A 19258-nucleotide genomic window follows, 5' to 3' on the forward strand; every position below is an offset into this window, starting at 1 on the left:
GCATGCTCGGCACGCAGAGGCAGGTAACAGAGGACCCACTGCGTACTCCGCACGCACAAGCAGGTAACACAGGACCCACCACGTGCTCGGCACGCAGAGGCAGGTAACAAAGGATCCAGTGCAGGCTCGGCACGCAGAGGCAGGTAACAAACGACCAGCCTCAGAAGCAGATGTGCTTGCTGCAAACCACCTTCCTACGGCCCAGCAGAGGCACAACAAGCAGCGAATTTTTTCCAGGGCCTCCCGTGAACACGGCACCCTACGTTGCCATAGCGACGCCATCCCAGCTCTGAGCCACAGCAAAGCGGCAGTGTCTGCGTCTCACCTTTGGCCATCTTGTTGAGAACCATGTCGATCAGGACGTAGGTGCCGCTCCGGCCTGCACCGTCACTGCCAACAGAAGGAGAGAAATGAAAGTGCTGCCGTCCACACGGAAGCCCGACCCAGAACAAAGCTAGTGACAGTCCATTTCCTTCCTGCTTACGGGGGCCGGCGAGAGGAAAGGATGGCGGATGTGAGAGGGGGAGGAAGGACGCGGGCTGGGAGAATCCAAGTGAGGGGAGAAGGGAGGCCGCTGGGGGCTTCGAGCCTCTGAGCAGCTTGTAGCTTGTGGGATGAGCTGCTGTGCTCAGATGTGACTCCCTCTTGCTTGTTCCCCCCTCTTTGGCCAAAGATGTGGTAAATTTTGCCAGAACAAAATGAACTAAGCGTTTGACTGTGTCAGAGTTGATGGCATTTGTACTGAAAATATCTGCAAGGTGCCTTCTCTAGTGTTGCCGGGCAACCTCCCGAGCGGAGAGGGGAGGGCGCTGGGCGGCTGGGCCCCGCTGGCTCATGCAGGCAGGGACACTTCAGGCACATCCCCCTAGGCTGCCTGCCACCCCTTCTAAACGCAGGTCCTCCCTCTCAGAAGGAGAAATTGACATAACAGTCGTTACTAAATCTTACTCTTTAAAAAGCACTCTCATTTCATCTCTTTCTCATCCCACCAGCTATAATTGGAATATTTACCATCTGGGCTAGAGTTGTAAAAATGTTTTGAATAATACTTCAACAGTAGCAAAGGAAAAAAATTTCCCTTTTTTTCTGGAAGAAGAGTAGCCTCAGGATCATCCTTTTCTTATGAGGAATGTGTGTGAAGCCATTTCCTGCCCCCGTGCAGATGCTGTCACTGGGTTGCATGAGTTTGAGAGACCTTCTTAAAAGTACATAGGGCTCGTGTTCACACCCATGACTGGCTTTTAAACAGAGGACCTTTTACATTTATAATCCTAGCAAAATCAATTGTGACTTTCCGGAAAACGAATAAATGTTTCCATTTCAAGACTTCAAGAAAGATGTGACTACCCAGCAGATATCACACTTTCGGTTCTGCTTTCTATGCTGTCTGTGATCCCAAGAAATGACTGGAATCCTATAGGTGATCTTTTGATCGTAAAGAATCAGTGCATTTTGGCTTTAACATGTTTCCTCAAACAAATGGTTGAAAAAAGCTGCAGTTGGGATGGTAAATGTTTAAAAAACGGCACGTTCACATCCTCACACCCTCACTGCATCACCAAGGAGGAGAGGCGGTCGGCCTGGGCCGCCACGTAACCCTCACTGCTCATTTCAAAGGGCCACGGTGAGCATTCTGGTTGCTGAGTGCCTTTCTCACTTGTCTCCTAAGCACAGCATATATTCACATGAATATTTTAAGATATACTTCAAAAATCTTCCAACTAAGTGTTGCTTGTCTTGATACATTTGTGGGTAAAAAAGATGTTCTACTCTACTCTGTGAGGATAACAAACCGTAATCTATTTTCATCCTCCTCTCTCATAGACAGGAATGCACACACAAAACGCACATGCTTCTTGATTGGATTTGACAGATTTGGTGTTTGTTCTTTGGAGACAGGTTTCCTTTTTATTCCAGGCAGGAGGAACATTCTATAAGACAGTTCTAGAAAAATGGAATATGAGTTCTTCACCAAAAGGAGTTGAGTATCAAGTCCAGCAGAGACAGTACTATTAGGTTGTTTTCTTTGCGTAAAATCTATTCTTACTGGTGTGGTTTTAACCTACTTAGGGATATGAGTCACTGAATTTTTACCCAGAGGCCTGAACCCACATGATAAACTGGAGGTGGATGTACCTCCTGTAATGACAGATTTCGTCCCTGTACATACCTGGCCCCAAGCATTTCTCACCATCTGCAGAGGGTTCTGAGCCTCTGCTGAACGTCCTGGTGGTTGAGACAATGCAACAGGCTGAAACCATTGTCTCGATGTTTCTGTGTCATGGGGCCACAGGGTTTAAGAACAAGTAAGGTGGCAGGACATGCTCACGGGTGAGTAGAAGGCAGGTCACTGCACTGTGGGCTGCTAGAAAATATGCCATGTGAGGCCTGGCGCGGTGGCTCACGCCTGTAATCCCAGCACGTTGGGAGGCCAAGGTTGGTGGATCATTTGAGGTCAGGAGTTCGAGACCAGCCTGACCAAATGGTGAAACCTCGTCTCCACTAAAAATACAAAAAAAATTAGCCGGGCGTGGTGGCGGGCGCAATCGCTTGATCCCGTGAGGTGGAGGTTGCAGTGAGCCTGATGAGATCACGCCATTGCACTGCAGTGTGGGCAACAGAGTTAAAAAAAAAAAAAAAAAAGCAAGCCATGTGCAGTTTATATAGACATAATACAAGCAACGCCCAATTGTATTTACCCAAATGGCATAGAAAAGTAAGTTTATATTTTTGGTTTCCTTTAGAAGTGCCAGTTAGTTATATTTATTAAGCAATTAGAAAGTTAAGCTTCTGTATTTAATTGCATAGATTAGTTTTTGAGGTAGCCAAAACTTCTTAATCAATTAAAAGTTGTACTTGCCTGCAATGAACAATTATTGGACAAGAACGGCCCCTGTAGCACTTGTTTACTTTTCTGAAATAAAAAGAGATATAAAAATTATCATTGTGTACTAAGACTTTGCGTTATCCAAAACAACTATTAAAACAAAGCACAAGGTCTGTGTGTTTGAAATCATTTTGCAATCGCTTGTTTTGACGGAGAAAATAAAAATCATATGCATAATATCAAACATTTATTCTTCTTCTCAACATGACGTTATTAATCGGAGCTTTAAAACCAATGTTACACCTTTACACTGCTTTCTTCTTCCAAGGAGGGGTGCCAGGCTTTGAACCAGTGGACTCCCGGCCTGTCCTGCCCGTCCCACCCCTGCAGGCTCTCCTCTTTCTGTTTCTGCTTATGTTGACTTGACCTTTTGTTACACTACATCTTGATTCTTCACTAAAATTTTTGAGTTTTGCAATTTATGCTCAAAATTTCTTACAGTCCAGACATCATATTGAAAACTGTTATTTCCATACTGTCTAAAAACAGCATCTTCAAGGGCATTTGTGACCCGTCAGCTTTTGGTAAGGATATCTAAATTACGGAGAAACCTCTATGAAGTCCAAGACAAGTCCCTTCCATGCTTATAACTTTGAGTATACAAACAACTTCATTGTGCAGAGTTTAGATCAGAAGTTGTGAAAATTAGAAATGAGCATATATTTAAGATTTCATAACCAAACCCTAAATCAAAACAGAGGACTGATTTAAAATTCACTGTGTAAATCCAGGTGTTTTTTTTTTAATTCAGTGAAACAATGAAACATGTTTATGAAGTCCATTGAAGTTGTCAGTGAACTATTTCTGAATAAGTAAAATTAAAGGTGGAACCTCGGGTTATTGGAATAAAGCATGTGTGAAGGAGAGTGTTCTACAATGTGCTGCATGAACTCCTACAAGAAACAAATTAAGAAAAATGGAAGTGTGGACCATCAATGGGAAAATGTCACGTTTCTTTGCAAAGCCTTGCCTATCCAGCACCAAAGAGTCCGTGGAAAGTAAACATTCCATCAACCGGTGCTTTGCTACAAACCTTTGAAGCCAGGAGGGGCAGGGTGGCTGTGGAAGGAGAGGGGAGGTGAGTGTCCAGTGAGCATGAGGGGAGGGATGCTCGAATACGGTGGAGCCCAAACCACAGAGCTTTCTCCTCCTCTCTTCCTATTCCCCGAGGAGTTACCAGAACAAGGCCCTTCTGACGGGAGTGTGAACGCCCAGTCTGGAGGGCACCACGGGAGCTGAAGCAGCAGTTGCAGGGACTGGACTCGGCGTGCCCACCTGCAGATGGGCCGCGGCCACAGCCTAGCCAGGACGCACTTGATCTGTGCTGCCCTCTGGTCTGTGAAACACGAGGCTGATGCCCAAAAATGGGCGGGCTCAGACACAGGCACAACCAGCAACGGCCTCCAGGGCCGCGTCGCCGTTTCTGTTAGAGGTGTTTGTTGTTGTTTTTCCGGGGCACACGGTGGTGCGAAGGCTTTGGGGAGAGGCGGGGAAGGCAACAGTGAACTCCTTAAAGGCAACAGCACTTGTATGCCAGAGTGCCTTGAACATTCTTGGTCCCTGGAGAATAAACAGGTTGGAAAACAGACCCACTCATGTCTACTTCTACAATTTTCCATTGCTGACTCAGGCTGTAAAGCATCGAGGGCTCCTGATGACAGAATGGATACCCGGCCTCAAGGGTGCACCCCAGCATGGGGGTGGGAAGCCCTCCAGCTCAGTAAAGACCATGTGTGTGTGCATGAGACTGCACGCATGTGTGTGACGTGAGCACGTGTAGAATCAAGCAGGCTCAACTATCAGACCAAATGGTGAGTGGCTTTGCTTTGAAAGGCCTTTTGCCTTTGGCAGAGGAGTTTACTGGCCGTGGCTCAGCCTCTGAATCTTGCAAATGGGAATGACCTCAGTTCTGCTCCTCCAGCTTCCTGCTGTGTTTCACACCTCGTGGTCCACTCTACTCAGAGACTAAGCTCAGCTTCTGGGTCCACACCCACCAGTCACCAGGGGTTGCTCACTTTTTCCTCATGAGACCAAGTACACCCAAAAAAGGGACAGTAAAACAAACCAACCCCAAACCCCAAACCAGATACCCTTTAAGAAAGTGTGCTGGTTTGAGGAAAGGTCAGCATAAGAAGTCAGTAGACAGCGGTGGCTCATGGATAGCTGGTCAGCTCCTGCTTTGGCAAAATGCAGTAATAACCCCTTGGCTGGGAAATGCTCCTAGCCAGTGAATTTGTGGCTACGATGGCCTCAACCTGCTTCCCCACTCCCGAAACTCCTGTCTCTATCTCACAGTGTACGGAAGATACCATCTTCTCTGACATGTTGTGCCTGGTGGCCTTGGGAAGGTTTCGCTGTAATTTTCATATCCGTACCAGCCCCCACCTTGTGCTCAACCTATTTACAAAAACCCACGGGCAGTCAAGGACATGTGCAGTGTAGATACAGGGTGTGGCATGGCTGAGGACTTTATTTACAAAGGATCATGCAGTTGTATTATTACGCGCAAAGCATCACAGATAGAGAGGAAAACCACGACATATTGAACACAAGAGTTCATCCGGTTGACCCAAGATGTAGACCACGAGTTATTCAGGAAGGTGACACAGCTGTCTCATTTGACTCCATCAGAACAAAGCATCAGTGAGCAAAAGGTCTCCAACAGTAAGAAAAGTTGATATTATAGAAACTTCCACAACAGGAATTCACTGAGAAAGAATGATTAGTGATACAAACCAACCCAGGGGTCACCGGGCGAGAGCGCACCGTCATGCAAAGCACCAGCAAGCAAGGTCAGAGGTCGTTAGAGGCTCAGAAAAGGGGCTTCCCACATCGCCCCTGCAGTAGAGTCACAGTTTCCAATGATCACTTTTGTGACTATGCAACTGGGCTCATATTACTAGCTGCAACATCACAAAAATGACACTGGCCACCGCTAATTAGCTGGCAAGGTAAGGGTTTGTCCGTTTTACCGTGAGCAGCGTTAGTGAGCACCATTGCACACAGCAAGAAGGGAGAGAGTAATAATGAGAGAGAGAGAGAGAGAGTTTTTAAAGCAAAGCCCTCACATGTGATGCTAATTATCTCTTAGCAGTTTCTCTTTAAAGTGTAAATGCGCTCCCTCTGGGCTCCAGAAATATTTAATCACACATCTCGGTGCCTGGCGAACGCGCCAGGCCAGAGTGAGAACGCGTCGTCTATTGTTCAAAGATAAGAAACGCTGCAGCATGAAGATGGCCGGTGTCTTCAGAAGGGGTCTCACCTTTCCTGTCGCTGAAATTGGGGTGGCTATTTTATACAGAAAACCAGCCACCGGCAATGCTTGTCTAAGTGTGAAGCTTTCTGAGAATGTGTTCGCTCAAACCCACTGTCCAGATAACACATGAAAGGTGGCCTTGGCGGAAACGCTGGGCGGTGCCAGGTAAGGCAGGCAAGAAAAGCTTTCTACTCTGACGTGGCTTTCAAAACCGTGTCTGGGGGTTCATTAGCTTTTGAATTTAACAAAAACTTTCTTAGGCTGTCTCTCCTCAGACCCTGGAGCAAGGGAAATTTGGGAATCCAATTTTTCTTGGTGATGAATCATAAACACTGAGGGTCGGTGATGTATATGTTCCCATCCATATATGGATATGGACATAGCAACGTGCCCATATGCATATATGTGCAAACACACTGGATGAACGCAAAGACGGGGTGTTAAGATGAATTGCCGTCTTTGTAGCTACATCCATTTTGCAAGGAATGACTGTTTTTTGAAGACTCTATTTCAGGAAATTATGTAAGATTTCTACATAGTATGTCTTTAGAAATAAATCTGTATTGACAGAATGTACATAATGGCCAGGAAATTAGGGTGGGTGAGGAAGGAGCTGTGTACAGTAGTTGTTTTAGGATGTACTCAGGACTCTGGATCTACGCTCTGTGTCCCCAGGGGAGGTGACGGCAGGCAGGGGCCACTGAGTGTGTGTTGTTGCTGTGACACCAGATTCATGTGTCTCCTTGCAGAGGCTCCTGATTGATTTCTATTGATTCAAATTACAAAAAACTGCATTTTGCTTTTCAATGTAGACTAAAAGCAAAATAAATTGAATCATAATAAGCTTCAGAATCTGTAATACACAAATTCAAGAATTCCACAGAGAATTCAAAAATCGCTTCTTTACGACAATCTTTGTCTCGTTAACCTCCCTCCAGTTACATAACTGTAGACTCAAGAATGAGTAACTGTTAAGAATCAAGTCACTTTATGATAGTGGGGCATGGCATTGGATTAAAATGCATTTTTTGTTCTTATTCTCCTTGTTTGGATATTTATCTCTTTTCCTCAATAGGTAGACTTCTGATCAGTTAAATGTAAGACATATTCTATACAATTTAGAGCTTCGTCATTGATGCTGTTGACAATTTCATTTTCCTTGTGGTGGTTTATTCACTAAGCACCACCACCTAGCCAATGCGGACCGACTGTTTATCACAATCAAAGCTGTGGTCCTAAATGCTGCTTTTTTTCATTGTCAATTTCTTCCTGTAAGACAGAGTCTAGCATTCATTTCAACAGTTCAATAAATACACTCTCAAACCAGACAACGTATTGGGTGACTGGCTGACTGGAGCAATGAACAAAAAGCTGAATTTTTTAAAAAGGGTCAGTTTCAAAATAGCCCTAAAAATACAGACAGCCACGGGCTAAGTGTCTCCGGGCTTCCCTGCAAGATCACGCAGGGTGGTATCTGGGCCTGCGCTCGTTACCTCTTTCATCCCATGCAGCCAGATGAGAATGCAACCAAAAATCCGAGCTTTATTCATCAATGTCCTGTGGCACATACACTGCAGGCTCTTTGTCAACTGAAGAATCTTATCAAAAATAATGGCCCTATTTCCACAGTTTGAAGATGCCTATTCCCCCTCACATTTTAATACCTCTGAAACTAGAAAATCGCTCACAATTAACACGCGCCGTTAATGGAGTCTTCCCGCCTCTCGCTTCCCTTCCCTGCCCCCCTGCGGCGCCGACACAGACGCGGCCCTCGGCGCCAGGGGCGTCTCGGGAGCACCGAAGCCCGGCCTCGCTCCCCCTCTGCCGCGCGCTCAGCGCACACTGCCCCGCCGGCGGGCCGCGCGTTATACCTGCGGAAGTCCAGGAGGGACCTTGAGGAGGAAGGGACTCCTCGGTCATACCAACTCAGGAAGTGGAACTGAGTCACGGTGCGCGTCTCGTTGGTCTGCAGGTTCTTCAGATAGAAGCTCCTCACCAGGAAGTCCTCACACCAGATGTGCTCGGAGACCAGGTTCACCTGGCAGGGAGGAGAGGAGGGAGGGGACAGAGACAGGTGTGGACCTTGTGAACCGAACGTCAGGCACTGAGGAACCCAGGGCCACGTCTGACGAGAGAAGGGGGCGCTGCGAAGAGGGCACATTTTACAGCGCAGGTGGGTTCCCTCGGCTTCGCGGCCCCCTCCCACCTTCCCAGTGTTAACACACTAAAGATAGCTCCGTGCGGGTGTGTGTGCTTAGTGTTATTTAGGGGCTTGAGCGTCAAATAATTTTTTAAAAGGTTACAATCCAAAACTATCCTACTTTCTGTCTTTTGCATGTCCATGTTACATAAACCCTCAAAAAAAGGAACCAGAGAAAAATTACACTTTTCAACAAAAGCAGCGACACGACTACATGTTCTGCTCAGTGGTTCCACTCTAAGTGAGACTCCATCGCAGCTGCGCACACCCGGGTCTAGAGCAGGAAAAGCAAAAGGCTCACGGAGTCGCGCTGATGTGAACCCCAGCGCAGGCACTTCCGGGCCTAAGCGTTTCTGCAGGAACCCCAAGGCCACAGCTGTGTGGTTTAGGGTTCACACTTGAGCCTCTAACTCGCTTCCTACTGTGGAGCTTTGGCATTCTGACTCATTTAATGCCAAACAGAATCAAAGCATGCATTCTAGTGCTGGCTTAATCACCCACGTTTATTTAGTTCATTCTTAATGGGGGCAGAAAATCCAGCCAGATAAATAAACTGGTGAGCAGGTTATCCTCAGATAAAAAGGTCACATGATCCAGCCACGAAACTCCAAGCAGAGCCACGGGGAGGCCACACGGCTCAGGCAGTGGCATCAAGGATGGGTGCCGGGTTTTCTTAAAAACAGACCCCACTTAAAGGCTTGTTATATAGGACCGGGACCACGCTGTGAGGCGAATGTTTTTTCTACTCTGTCATCATTTGGATTTAGAAAATCTAAAAAATAAAAACCACACCACACTCCCAGGGTCTGGTTCATGAGCACACAGCCGTGTGAACCATCCACACGAGCATGCGGCCCTCGGGGGTGACTCAGCCTCCGTCCCCTGAACATGGGGTGCGCTGAGCCTCCCTGCATGCGGCCCTCGGGGGTGACTCAGCCTCCGTCCCCTGAACATGGGGTGCGCTGAGCCTCCCTGCATGCGGCCCTCGGGGGTGGCTCAGCCTCCATCCCCTGAACATGGGGTGCGCTGAGCCTCCCTGCATGCGGCCCTCGGGGGTGGCTCAGCCTCCATCCCCTGAACATGGGGTGCGCTGAGCCTCCCTGCATGCGGCCCTCGGGGGTGGCTCAGCCTCCATCCCCTGAACATGGGGTGCGCTGAGCCTCCCTGCATGCGGCCCTCGGGGGTGGCTCAGCCTCCGTCCCCTGAACATGGGGTGCGCTGAGCCTCCCTGCATGCGGCCCTGGGGGGCCCTAACGAATCCCATTCAGAGGAGGAGCAGGGCCCGTCCTCGTCCGGCTGGTGGGTCCTGGCCTGGGTGGCTCTGGTCGGAGTACCTCATAGATGTGGTAGAGATTGGAGCCTTCATCCGGCCAGTAGTGGTAGCACTGCCGGACACCGTTCTCCGCGAGGGGTGTCAGCATGACGATCACCACGCAGCCGCTCTCCCACACCATCTGCGGACAAAGAAGGCCCGTGGCCGCGGTGTGACTGTCTCATCACCGCGTGACATGTGTAATTACTGCACTCGGAAGCACAGTCCAAATTTATTCCATTCACAGGACATTTATTTCATTTTCATCAGACATGTTTACTCCGCAGCTGCCTGAGCATCTCTGAATGCACTGGCCCATAGTTTGCATGTTCCACGAAATATTAAAAAACCCCGCAAATTTATCCCATGCCATTTAGAGCTTCCTCAGGTGTAGGTTCAGCTGTGTGGCTTTCCAACTTCTGATCTGTAAAGGAAACTTTCTACAGCGCCACACATAACAGGCAGCACTTCTCGAGGTGGTGCCGACACCCTCACTTGCTGGTGGCTGGCACCATTTTGCTCACCTAGAGAAACGTTTTGCTTTGTGAAGCTGCTGTCCTATCAGAAGCAGCCTCCGAAAGGCTTCTTTTCAAAGTACATCATGGAAAGCAGTACTGTACTGCTGCAATTTCATTTGTTTATACCGAAATATGGCAACGCTATTCAGATTAAAGCAAATACCAAATTGATTTACTAATTCCTATTAGCCACATTGAAACACAATAAATAAAAGCACATTTAAACCCACAGAAATTACAAAGACACAAAGTCCTCTGACCTCGCTTCTTTGCAAACACAACTGGCTACTTGTGGCTGTAAACCTACATCTTAACATTTACAGCCTAACTACCCAAAACCACTAATCCTGTGGGGCACACTGATGTGGCATTTGTAGATTTTTATTAGCATATGAAATTATAGAGTGAAGAGGGGTCTGCTTTTTCTGCAATGGGTTACATTAACTTGGCAGAAATGTTTATAAGCAACTGCATTTAGATGTAAATTTGGTATCCAAGACAGTTTCTATTTCTTTTAAAAACAGACACAAAAATCCAATTAAGACCTTGTTATTTTAAAAACCCTCATATCCCAAATATAAAATGCTGTCATCGTAGCGCATGTTACTGAATTCCATGTTTATATTTTAAAAATCAGACACAAACACGACATTTTCCTTTTTTAATATTGATTTATGGTCTCACAGGGCTGAAATAGTCAATATCCTCAAGGCACCTCACTGTGTAACATTTACATCGGAAGCCAATGGAACCAACTGAAGTATTTACAAAACGCCCACAAATAAATAAGAATTATGCTCAAATTTGCGCACTTTCTCTTTCCTTAGTGCCCATCCGACAACAAGATGAGGATTCAAAACATGTTTCTTACGCCAGGCTTTTCAGGCTTTCAAACCTGCTCCTCCAAATCGGTACTTCCATCACATAACAATTTAATGTGCCTTCAGAAGGTGGAGAAGCTCATGGAAGCCATTACGAAAATGAGGAGAAACACAGATTTTATGAGTGTAATAAAAATACAATGATCTAGACCATAAACTAATCATCCGGCACTCGGCTCCGTGCCACCCAAGTGTGACATTACAGAGCCCCGTCAACTGGGGGGACCCGGACGGCCTGGAAGCCGCACTCATTGGCTCTCGCGTCCGCCCTTCATTATGGGGCGCCTTCCTGGCTCTCTGAAGATTTGGTTAAGATTAAATCCAAATGAAACTTAATTTAAACAAACAATCCCAAAGGCGCTCTGGGGAATAATATTTCTTTTTAGGTCACTGTGTATAAAAGCAGAGAGGGGAATTTACTAAATCAAACAAATAGGCAGCCCAATTGGGTACCAATATTACAAGCTGTTCACGGAACTGATTACATTATCTTGTGTTCCTTTGAATCGGTACAAAGCAACTCAATCGAGGAGGAAAACTATGGCATTTCTCCATCTGTTTCCAGCCTTCAACAGCGCGCCTGACCAGATAACCTCAGAATACATCGCAAAAAGTTAATTTGGATTTTGGTACGAATGCAGAATCAGTAAAAATCCCAGTCGAGTAAGGTTCAATTTCTAATCGGGGAGAAGTTTCACTATTTTCTTTCTCATTGACTTGGTCTTTGCTGACAGGTGAAATACAGAAGTGCTAACCCCTGGCACCTGTGAATGTGACCTCATTTGGATACAGGATTTTTCAGACTTAATCAAGTTAAGATTGGTTTGTGTCACAAATCTTTGAGAAATCTAAAACTGTCTCTTTCAGGAAGTAAATAATGACCCAGGATCCTTATTTAATCTTAATGCAGTTCATTGGAATGCGCAGTTTACAAAACTGTATGCCTGAATTCCAGAAATGACCATTACTAGCACTTCCTGTTTGGTGAAGGGTAAGAGAACACGGCCCCCATGGCCACCTGCACAGCCGAGTACCTGCACACCCCAGCACCTGCACACTGCAGCACCTGCACACACCAGCACCTGCACACCTGAGCCCCTGCACACCCCAGCCCCTGCACACCCCAGCACCTGCACACCTGAGCCCCTGCACACCCCAGCCCCTGCACACCCCAGCACCTGCACACCCGAGCCCCTGCACACCCCAGCCCCTGCACACCCCAGCACCTGCACACCTGAGCCCCTGCACACCCGAGCACCTGCACATCCGAGCACCTGCACACCCGAGCCCCTGCACACCCCAGCACCTGCACACCCGAGCCCCTGCACACCCGAGCACCTGCACATCCGAGCACCTACACACCCGAGCCCCTGTACACCCCAGCACCTGGACACCCCAGCACCTGGACACCCGAGCCCCTGCACACCCGAGCACCTGCACATCTGAGCCCCTGCACACACCAGCACCTGCACACCCCAGCACCTGCACACCCAAGCCCCTGCACACCCGAGCCCCTGCACACCCCAGCACCTGCACACCCGAGCCCCTGCACACCCGAGCCCCTGCACACTCCAGCACCTGCACACCCGAGCACCTGGACACACCAGCACCTGCACACCCCAGCACCTGCACACACCAGCACCTGCACACCCCAGCACCTGCACACCCCAGCACCTGCACACCCGAGCACCTGGACACACCAGCACCTGCACACACCAGCACCTGCACACCTGAGCCCCTGCACATCCCAGCACTTGCACCACCATCCCTGGATCGAACCAAAGTCACCAACATGGACTGAAAATGAGCCGCAAGTGCTGGATCCCGAGCGTGAACGGCTGGCACCACGCTTTGGAGGAGAACTGATACTCCCCAGTTTTACATACTTCTTCTCCAGTGCCGCGTCCCCAGGCCTGGGCATCCCCCTTGAAGGCTCTAGCTGTGCCAGCTCTGTGGGCCTGGGGTGGGGAGGGGAGCGATGTTGCGCTTTGCTGTTTATGATTCCAGCAGGAATGGAAGTGGTCAGCCCAGTGGTTCTCAGAGACCACCAAACACAGGGGTTAAAGCCTGCTGCCAGGCTCTGTGAACCTGAGCCATCTTGACACGCCCGGCAGGGACACAGCAGCTTGCTGTGAGGTCTCCTGACAGCTGTTCAGCAGCAGCAAGTGGAGAAATTCAGTGATTCGGACAGTGACCCGAGGAACAAGAAGTGCAGACTTCGGCTGTTATTTGACCCAACTGAGTAAGTTTACTGACTGTAGATTTAAAAACCATATTGTTGTTTGTTACAGGTTCAACGCTGTCCTCCCCACAGCTTATATTGACGTCCTAATCCCTGGTATCTGTGAATGTGGCCTTATTTGGAAACAGGATCTTTGCAGATGCAACTGAGCTGAGGGTGGGTCCCAATCCAACGTGACTGTGTCCTTAGAAGAAGAGGGAGACACCTTGAGAAGGCACAGACACGGAGAGCGGCCACGCGCAGACAGGCAGAGATGGAGTGTTGTGGCCACCCACGCCACACCCCTCATGGCAGGCGGCCATGGGACACTGCAGAGGCCGTGAGGATCTTCCCCCACAGGCTCCGGAGAGCGTGGCCCTGCTCACACCTGGATCTCAGACTACCAGGCTCCAGAACTGCGAGGGGACGCCCTTCTGTTGTTTTAAAACAACGAGTTTGCAGCACCTTGTGATGTCAGCCCTGGCAACAGATGCATCCGCTGCAACCTCACTCTCTCCTTCACCCATCAAGTCACCCACAGGCGTGGAACAATGGCCACCCCGCCTACGCTTCCTATCAACACCGATGGAGAGGAACACAGGGCCTCTTCACTCTAGGTCCTTTTTGAGTGCTAAGTATTTAATCAGCAAACAAACAAAAAAACAAATGACCCAACTAAAAATGGGCAAGGGATCTGAGCAAACATTTCTCCAAAGAAGACAGACAAATGGCCCGCAGGTATGTGAAAAGGGGCTGAATGTCATCAGCCATCAGGGAAATGCAAATCAAAACCACAGCGCACTGGCACCTCATGCCTGTTGGGATGGCTGCCACCGAAAAGAGGGGGATGGCAAGTGTTGGAGAGGATGTGGAAGAGACAGAACCTTACACACTATACGGTAGCAATGTGAGTGAGGGCAGCCTTTACAGAAAACAGTATGGAGGGCCAGGCACGGTGGCTCACACCTGTAATCCCAGCACTTTGGGAGGCCGAGGCAGGTGGATCACGAGGTCAGGAGTTCGAGACCAGCCTGACCAACATGGTGAAACACCATCTCTACTAAAAATACAAAAATTAGCCGGGTATCGTGGCGTGCACCTGTAATCCCAGCTACTCAGGAGGCTGAGGCAGGAGAACCTCTTGAATCTGGGAGGCGGAGGTTGCAGTGAGCCGAGACTGTGTCATTGCACTCCAGCCTGGGTAACAAGAGCAAAACTCCACCTCAAAAAAAAAAAAAACAAAAAAACAATAAAACCAGTATGGAGAGCCTCAAACAATTACACGGAACCACTGTGTGATCCAGCAATCCCACTTCTGGGTATAGACCCAAAGGAAATAAAATCAGTGTGTGGAAGGGACATCAGCACCCCTTTGTTTATTGCAGAACTATTCACAATAAACAAGATTTGGAACAACCCACATGTCCGTCAATGGATAATGGCTAAAGAAAATGTGGTATATACACAATGAAATATTATTCAGCCTTAAGAAAGAATGAACTCCTGTCATTTTTGACAACATGGATGAACCTGGAGGACACGACGTTAAATTGAAATAAGCCGGACACAGAAGGACAGGCACCCCATGATCTCACTCACATGTGGCACCTAAAAAGGACAAACTCAGGGACAGAGTAGAAGGGGGGCTGCCAGGGCCTGGGGCTGAGGGTGGAATGGGGAGCAATTGATCCAAAGGTAGTAACTTCCAGTAGAGGACAGCTGAATTCTGGAGACCTGGCATTCAGCATGGTGACTGTAGTTAATAAGAGTGTTGGGCACAGAGATTTGCCAGGAGAGTAGGCTTCAGGTGCTTCACCACACACAAAGAAACGGTAACTACGCGAGGAGACGTGTATTCATTAGCTTGACTGTGGTCATCATTCACGATGTCTGCGTGTGTCAGAACATCAGGCTGTACACCTTAAACATTTACAATTAAAAACAACTTGACTGGGCACAGGGGCTCGCACCTCTAATCCCAGCACTTTGGGAGGCCAAGGCAGGCGAATCACTTGAGGTCAGGAGTTCGAGACTAGCCTCACCAACATGGCAAAACCCTGTCTTTACTAAAAATAGAAAATTAGCCAGGTGTGTTGGTGGGTGCTGTAATCCCAGCTACTCAGGAGGCTGAGGCAGGAGAACTGCTTGTGCCTGGAAGGCAGAGGTTGCAGTGAGCTGAGATTATGCCACTGCACGCCAACCTGGGTGACAGAGCGAGACTCTGTCTCAAACACACACACACACACACACACACACACACACACACTCTTAAAATAAGCTCTTCTGAAGCCCCACAGAGACCTGATTTAAGGGAAGATGATCAATCTGAAATAGTGAAACACTGGAGCTGGATGTGGTGGTGTGCACCTGTAGTCCCAGCTAGTTGGGAGGCTGAGGTGGGTGGGAGGATCATTTGAGCCCAGGAGTTCAGGACCAGCCTGGGCAACATAGTGAGATCCCATCTCTGAAAAACAAAACAAAAAACTGAAATAGTGAAACGCCAGGCCATTTTCTCTACAAAACATCCCTGGGCCCCTTCAGGAGGAAAGCTTCTCCTCCTTCTACTTAGATCTTTTGTGATGAGTCCCTCCCTGCCTGTGTTAGTCTCGTCTTTAACCCGTATGTCTTTCCTCTACCAGACTATCATCTCTTTAAAGACTCCATCCTAGTCCAGTTACCTTTTCTACCCTCCATGGCATCTAACAGATGCTTCATTGAAAACAATTCACATTTCTAAGAGGCCGTTTGGATATTTATGTAAAAAAAAGATAACCGAAAGAAAATGTTATCAAAGGCTTGCATGGCAGAAGTCCTCCAGGACTTGCTTAAATGTACAGACAAGTGTTCAGTTTTTAAAAAAACAAGCATGGTAACTGCATCCCGCTGAAGTGGTTGCCATGAAGATGCATTTCCTCCAGAGCAGGTGCGGGGCCCACGCAATTCTGCTGCACAGCTCATTTCTGCTCATTTCTGTTGTGAGCGTCCTCTCGGCTGAACAGAGGTTTAGACTTATAAAGAAGATGCAGCTAAATTTAAAAGGATGAGGAGTCAGTTAATGGGAAAACACTCGTATTTCACTCCTTAGGAGCTCACCGATGCCTGGAAGTTAAACTGTGCGGTCTGAGACAGATTAAAGAGGAAGAAATAGTGTGTGTGACATCTTTTGCAGGGGAAACCTTCAGCTCTGCTCTCACCCTGCCCAGAGGACAGTCCTAAGAAATGAAGCTTCAGGCTTTGCGGCTCTGGTTCCGAGAGTCACAGGCTCCAGGCCACAGCACGCACGTTTGGACACGGTAATATAACCCAACGCAGGGTGATGAAACCTTCGTGATGCCGTCCATGACAAGCTCATGGTGCACCTACCTGGCTTTTTTTTAGTAAACAAATATGTCAGCGTGGGATTCATTTAGGGATGACACGATGAGGTGACGTAGCCCACACACACGTCAGCAGTGCTGATGGAAAGGCTGATGAGGGGGCAGCGGGAGGAACCCCCCTGTGCCGCTATCAGATCGACGCCTGTGCTGCCTCGTAGCCCCATCCCAGGGCTGAGGAGCAGCTGCAGCAACCTCTGGGACTTTTCCACCAGCAGTATTGCCGCCCAGGAGGAAGGGGAAGCCTCAGAACACCAGCAGTATTGCCGCCCAGGAGGAAGGGGAAGCCTCAGAACACCAGCAGTATTGCCGCCCAGGAGGAAGGGGAAGCCTCAGAACACCAGCAGTATTGCCGCCCAGGAGGAAGGGGAAGCCTCAGAACACCAGCAGTATTGCCGCCCAGGAGGAAGGGGAAGCCTCAGAACACCAGCAGTATTGCCGCCCAGGAGGAAGGGGAAGCCTCAGAACACCAGCAGTATTGCCGCCCAGGAGGAAGGGGAAGCCTCAGAACACCAGCAGTATTGCCGCCCAGGAGGAAGGGGAAGCCTCAGAACACCAGCAGTATTGCTGCCCAGGAGGAAGGGGAAGCCTCAGAACACCAGCAGTATTGCCGCCCAGGAGGAAGGGGAAGCCTCAGAATGAGGACTTGCCACTCCACCAAAGTCGGGTCTGTGTTCTCCGGGAAGGACTCAGCCTGCTTGTGTGCGAGCAGACCCTGTGTGGCTTGGTGTGGCCATCCTGCCACATAGGGGTTCCCACGGTGGGAATGCACTCACACACTGGACTTCCTCTCCACCCGGCCTTTGTGTGACCACCGTGGGTGCCTTTGTGATCAGGCATTGGACCCGCACAGGAAGTCACCTGGCACAGGCGTCACTGAGACTCCCTGTGGCCTCTGCCTGTGCTCACGTTCCCGGTTAAATATGCGCCTGGTCTCCTTGCGGGGAGGTGCTGCACTGGGCGGCCTTTCCTTTTCAAGATCAGGACCTGACATAAATGCATCAGATCCAGTTGTGAAGCAAGAGAGGAAGAGGAAGAGGAAGAGGGGAGGAGGAGTGGGGAGGGGAGGAGCTGGGCGGAGGCTGGGAACCAATCACACACAGGAGCAGCAGAGCCTGCTGTTCTCAGCTGGAGCGGTAAGAATCAGTCAGAAAGGAAAGCCGGACCTGTCCTTTCTACTTGAGTCGCATTTTAAATTCCGCATGTGTGCGGCGAGAGACTGACCGACCATCTTTGCACTGTCCCAGGCAGAACCATGGACAAGCTTTGAGGTCATAGGTTTCAAACCCAAAATTTAGATAAGGCAACGTGAGAAACAGTTTCTTTCACCTTTAAGGGTTCATGAATTTATGAATAGAAAAAAAATCCAGCAAGACCAAACCTTTGAAATATAACAATGTCCTGGAAAGTCTCAGGCATGTGGTTAAAGTACTTATCAATCATGGAAATGAAAAATCAAGTTTTTCCTAAGAAATTAAGAATAAACACAACTCTCATGTTAATTCCTAAGAATTAACACAACTCTCATGCTTCCCTTTAATCAAGTAACGTGCCTTAAAATCAACCCACTGTGAGGTAGCAGCCTCCAAAGTCATTTCCCCCCGCTAACCTCCTGACTCTCCCTTCACTCCAGAGTCAGTGAGATCCACAGCCGGTTCCCTCTCGCACCAGTCACTGTCCACGGGGTGGAACAGGATGATGAGCAAGCTGAGTCTTCACCCACACTAGGGAGCTGCAGGGACTTGGGGACATTCTCATGCTCTTGGAGCCAGACCACTTAAGGTAACCAAGGACCCAGAGCAGACACCGTGGCCCCGGGCTGGACACATCTGACGAGAAAGGAGAGGCTGCCAGACACCGGGTCTGTCCTGGAGACTCAGGGCCCCTGCTGCGGGACACCGGGCCTGTCCTGGAGACTCAGGGCCCCCGCTGCTGGACGCCACGTCTGTCCTGGAGACTCAGGGCCCCCTGCTGCTGGACGCCGGGCCTGTCCTGGAGACTCAGGGCACCCTGCTACTGGATGCTGGGTATGTCCTGGAGACTCAGGGCCCCCGCTGCTGGACACTGGGCCTGTCCTGGAGACTCAGGGCCCCTGCTGCTGGATGCTGGGTATGTCCTGGAGACTCAGGGCCCCCGCTGCTGGATGCCACGTCTGTCCTGGAGACTCAGGGCCCCCTGCTACTGGACACTGGGCCTGTCCTGGAGACTCAGGGGCCCTGCTGCTGGATGCTGGGTCTGTCCTGGATGCTCAGGGTCCCCACTGTTGGACACCGGGTCTGTCCGGGACACTCAGGGCCCTGCCTCCCACATGCCGAGGGAACATTAAAAACGGTTGTGAGTAGCTTGGGGCCGTGAACCAGCTCGGGCTGAGCAGATGCCATCTTTGGAGGATTTAAATGTTTTTAAAAATTAGGTGGTGTAGGACCATCCCCTCCACCGGGGCCAGGCCAGGGTCATCTCTGGATGCTCTGAGGTTTGGTTGCTGGTGGTGCTGATGGTGATGCCTGCAGTGGTCATCCTGGGCTGATCAAGGAAGCTGCCCAGAGACAGTGCATGGTGTGGAATCCAGGCCTGCCATCTTCCCACCCACCCCTGCCTGGACTAGTGCA

General features: G+C 49.4%; 1 protein-coding gene across 9 annotated transcripts in view; it reads right to left on the reverse strand.

The window, feature by feature from the left end:
• Positions 1 to 19258, reverse strand: part of PTPRN2 (protein tyrosine phosphatase receptor type N2) — a 1079664-nt gene that overhangs the window by 29254 nt on the left and 1031152 nt on the right. For all 9 annotated transcript variants that reach the window (XM_034965368.3, XM_055115580.2, XM_034965369.3 and 6 more), the window contains 4 exons: positions 9678 to 9797; positions 8015 to 8181; positions 2861 to 2914; positions 326 to 390 (listed from right to left, as the gene is read on the reverse strand). In XM_034965368.3, coding sequence (XP_034821259.1) covers positions 326 to 390; positions 2861 to 2914; positions 8015 to 8181; positions 9678 to 9797 — 406 coding nt within the window. The remainder of the gene's footprint in view (positions 1 to 325; positions 391 to 2860; positions 2915 to 8014; positions 8182 to 9677; positions 9798 to 19258) is intronic.

The sequence above is a fragment of the Pan paniscus genome, chromosome 6 (assembly GCF_029289425.2).
Source record: "Pan paniscus chromosome 6, NHGRI_mPanPan1-v2.0_pri, whole genome shotgun sequence".
NCBI lineage: Eukaryota > Metazoa > Chordata > Mammalia > Primates > Hominidae > Pan > Pan paniscus.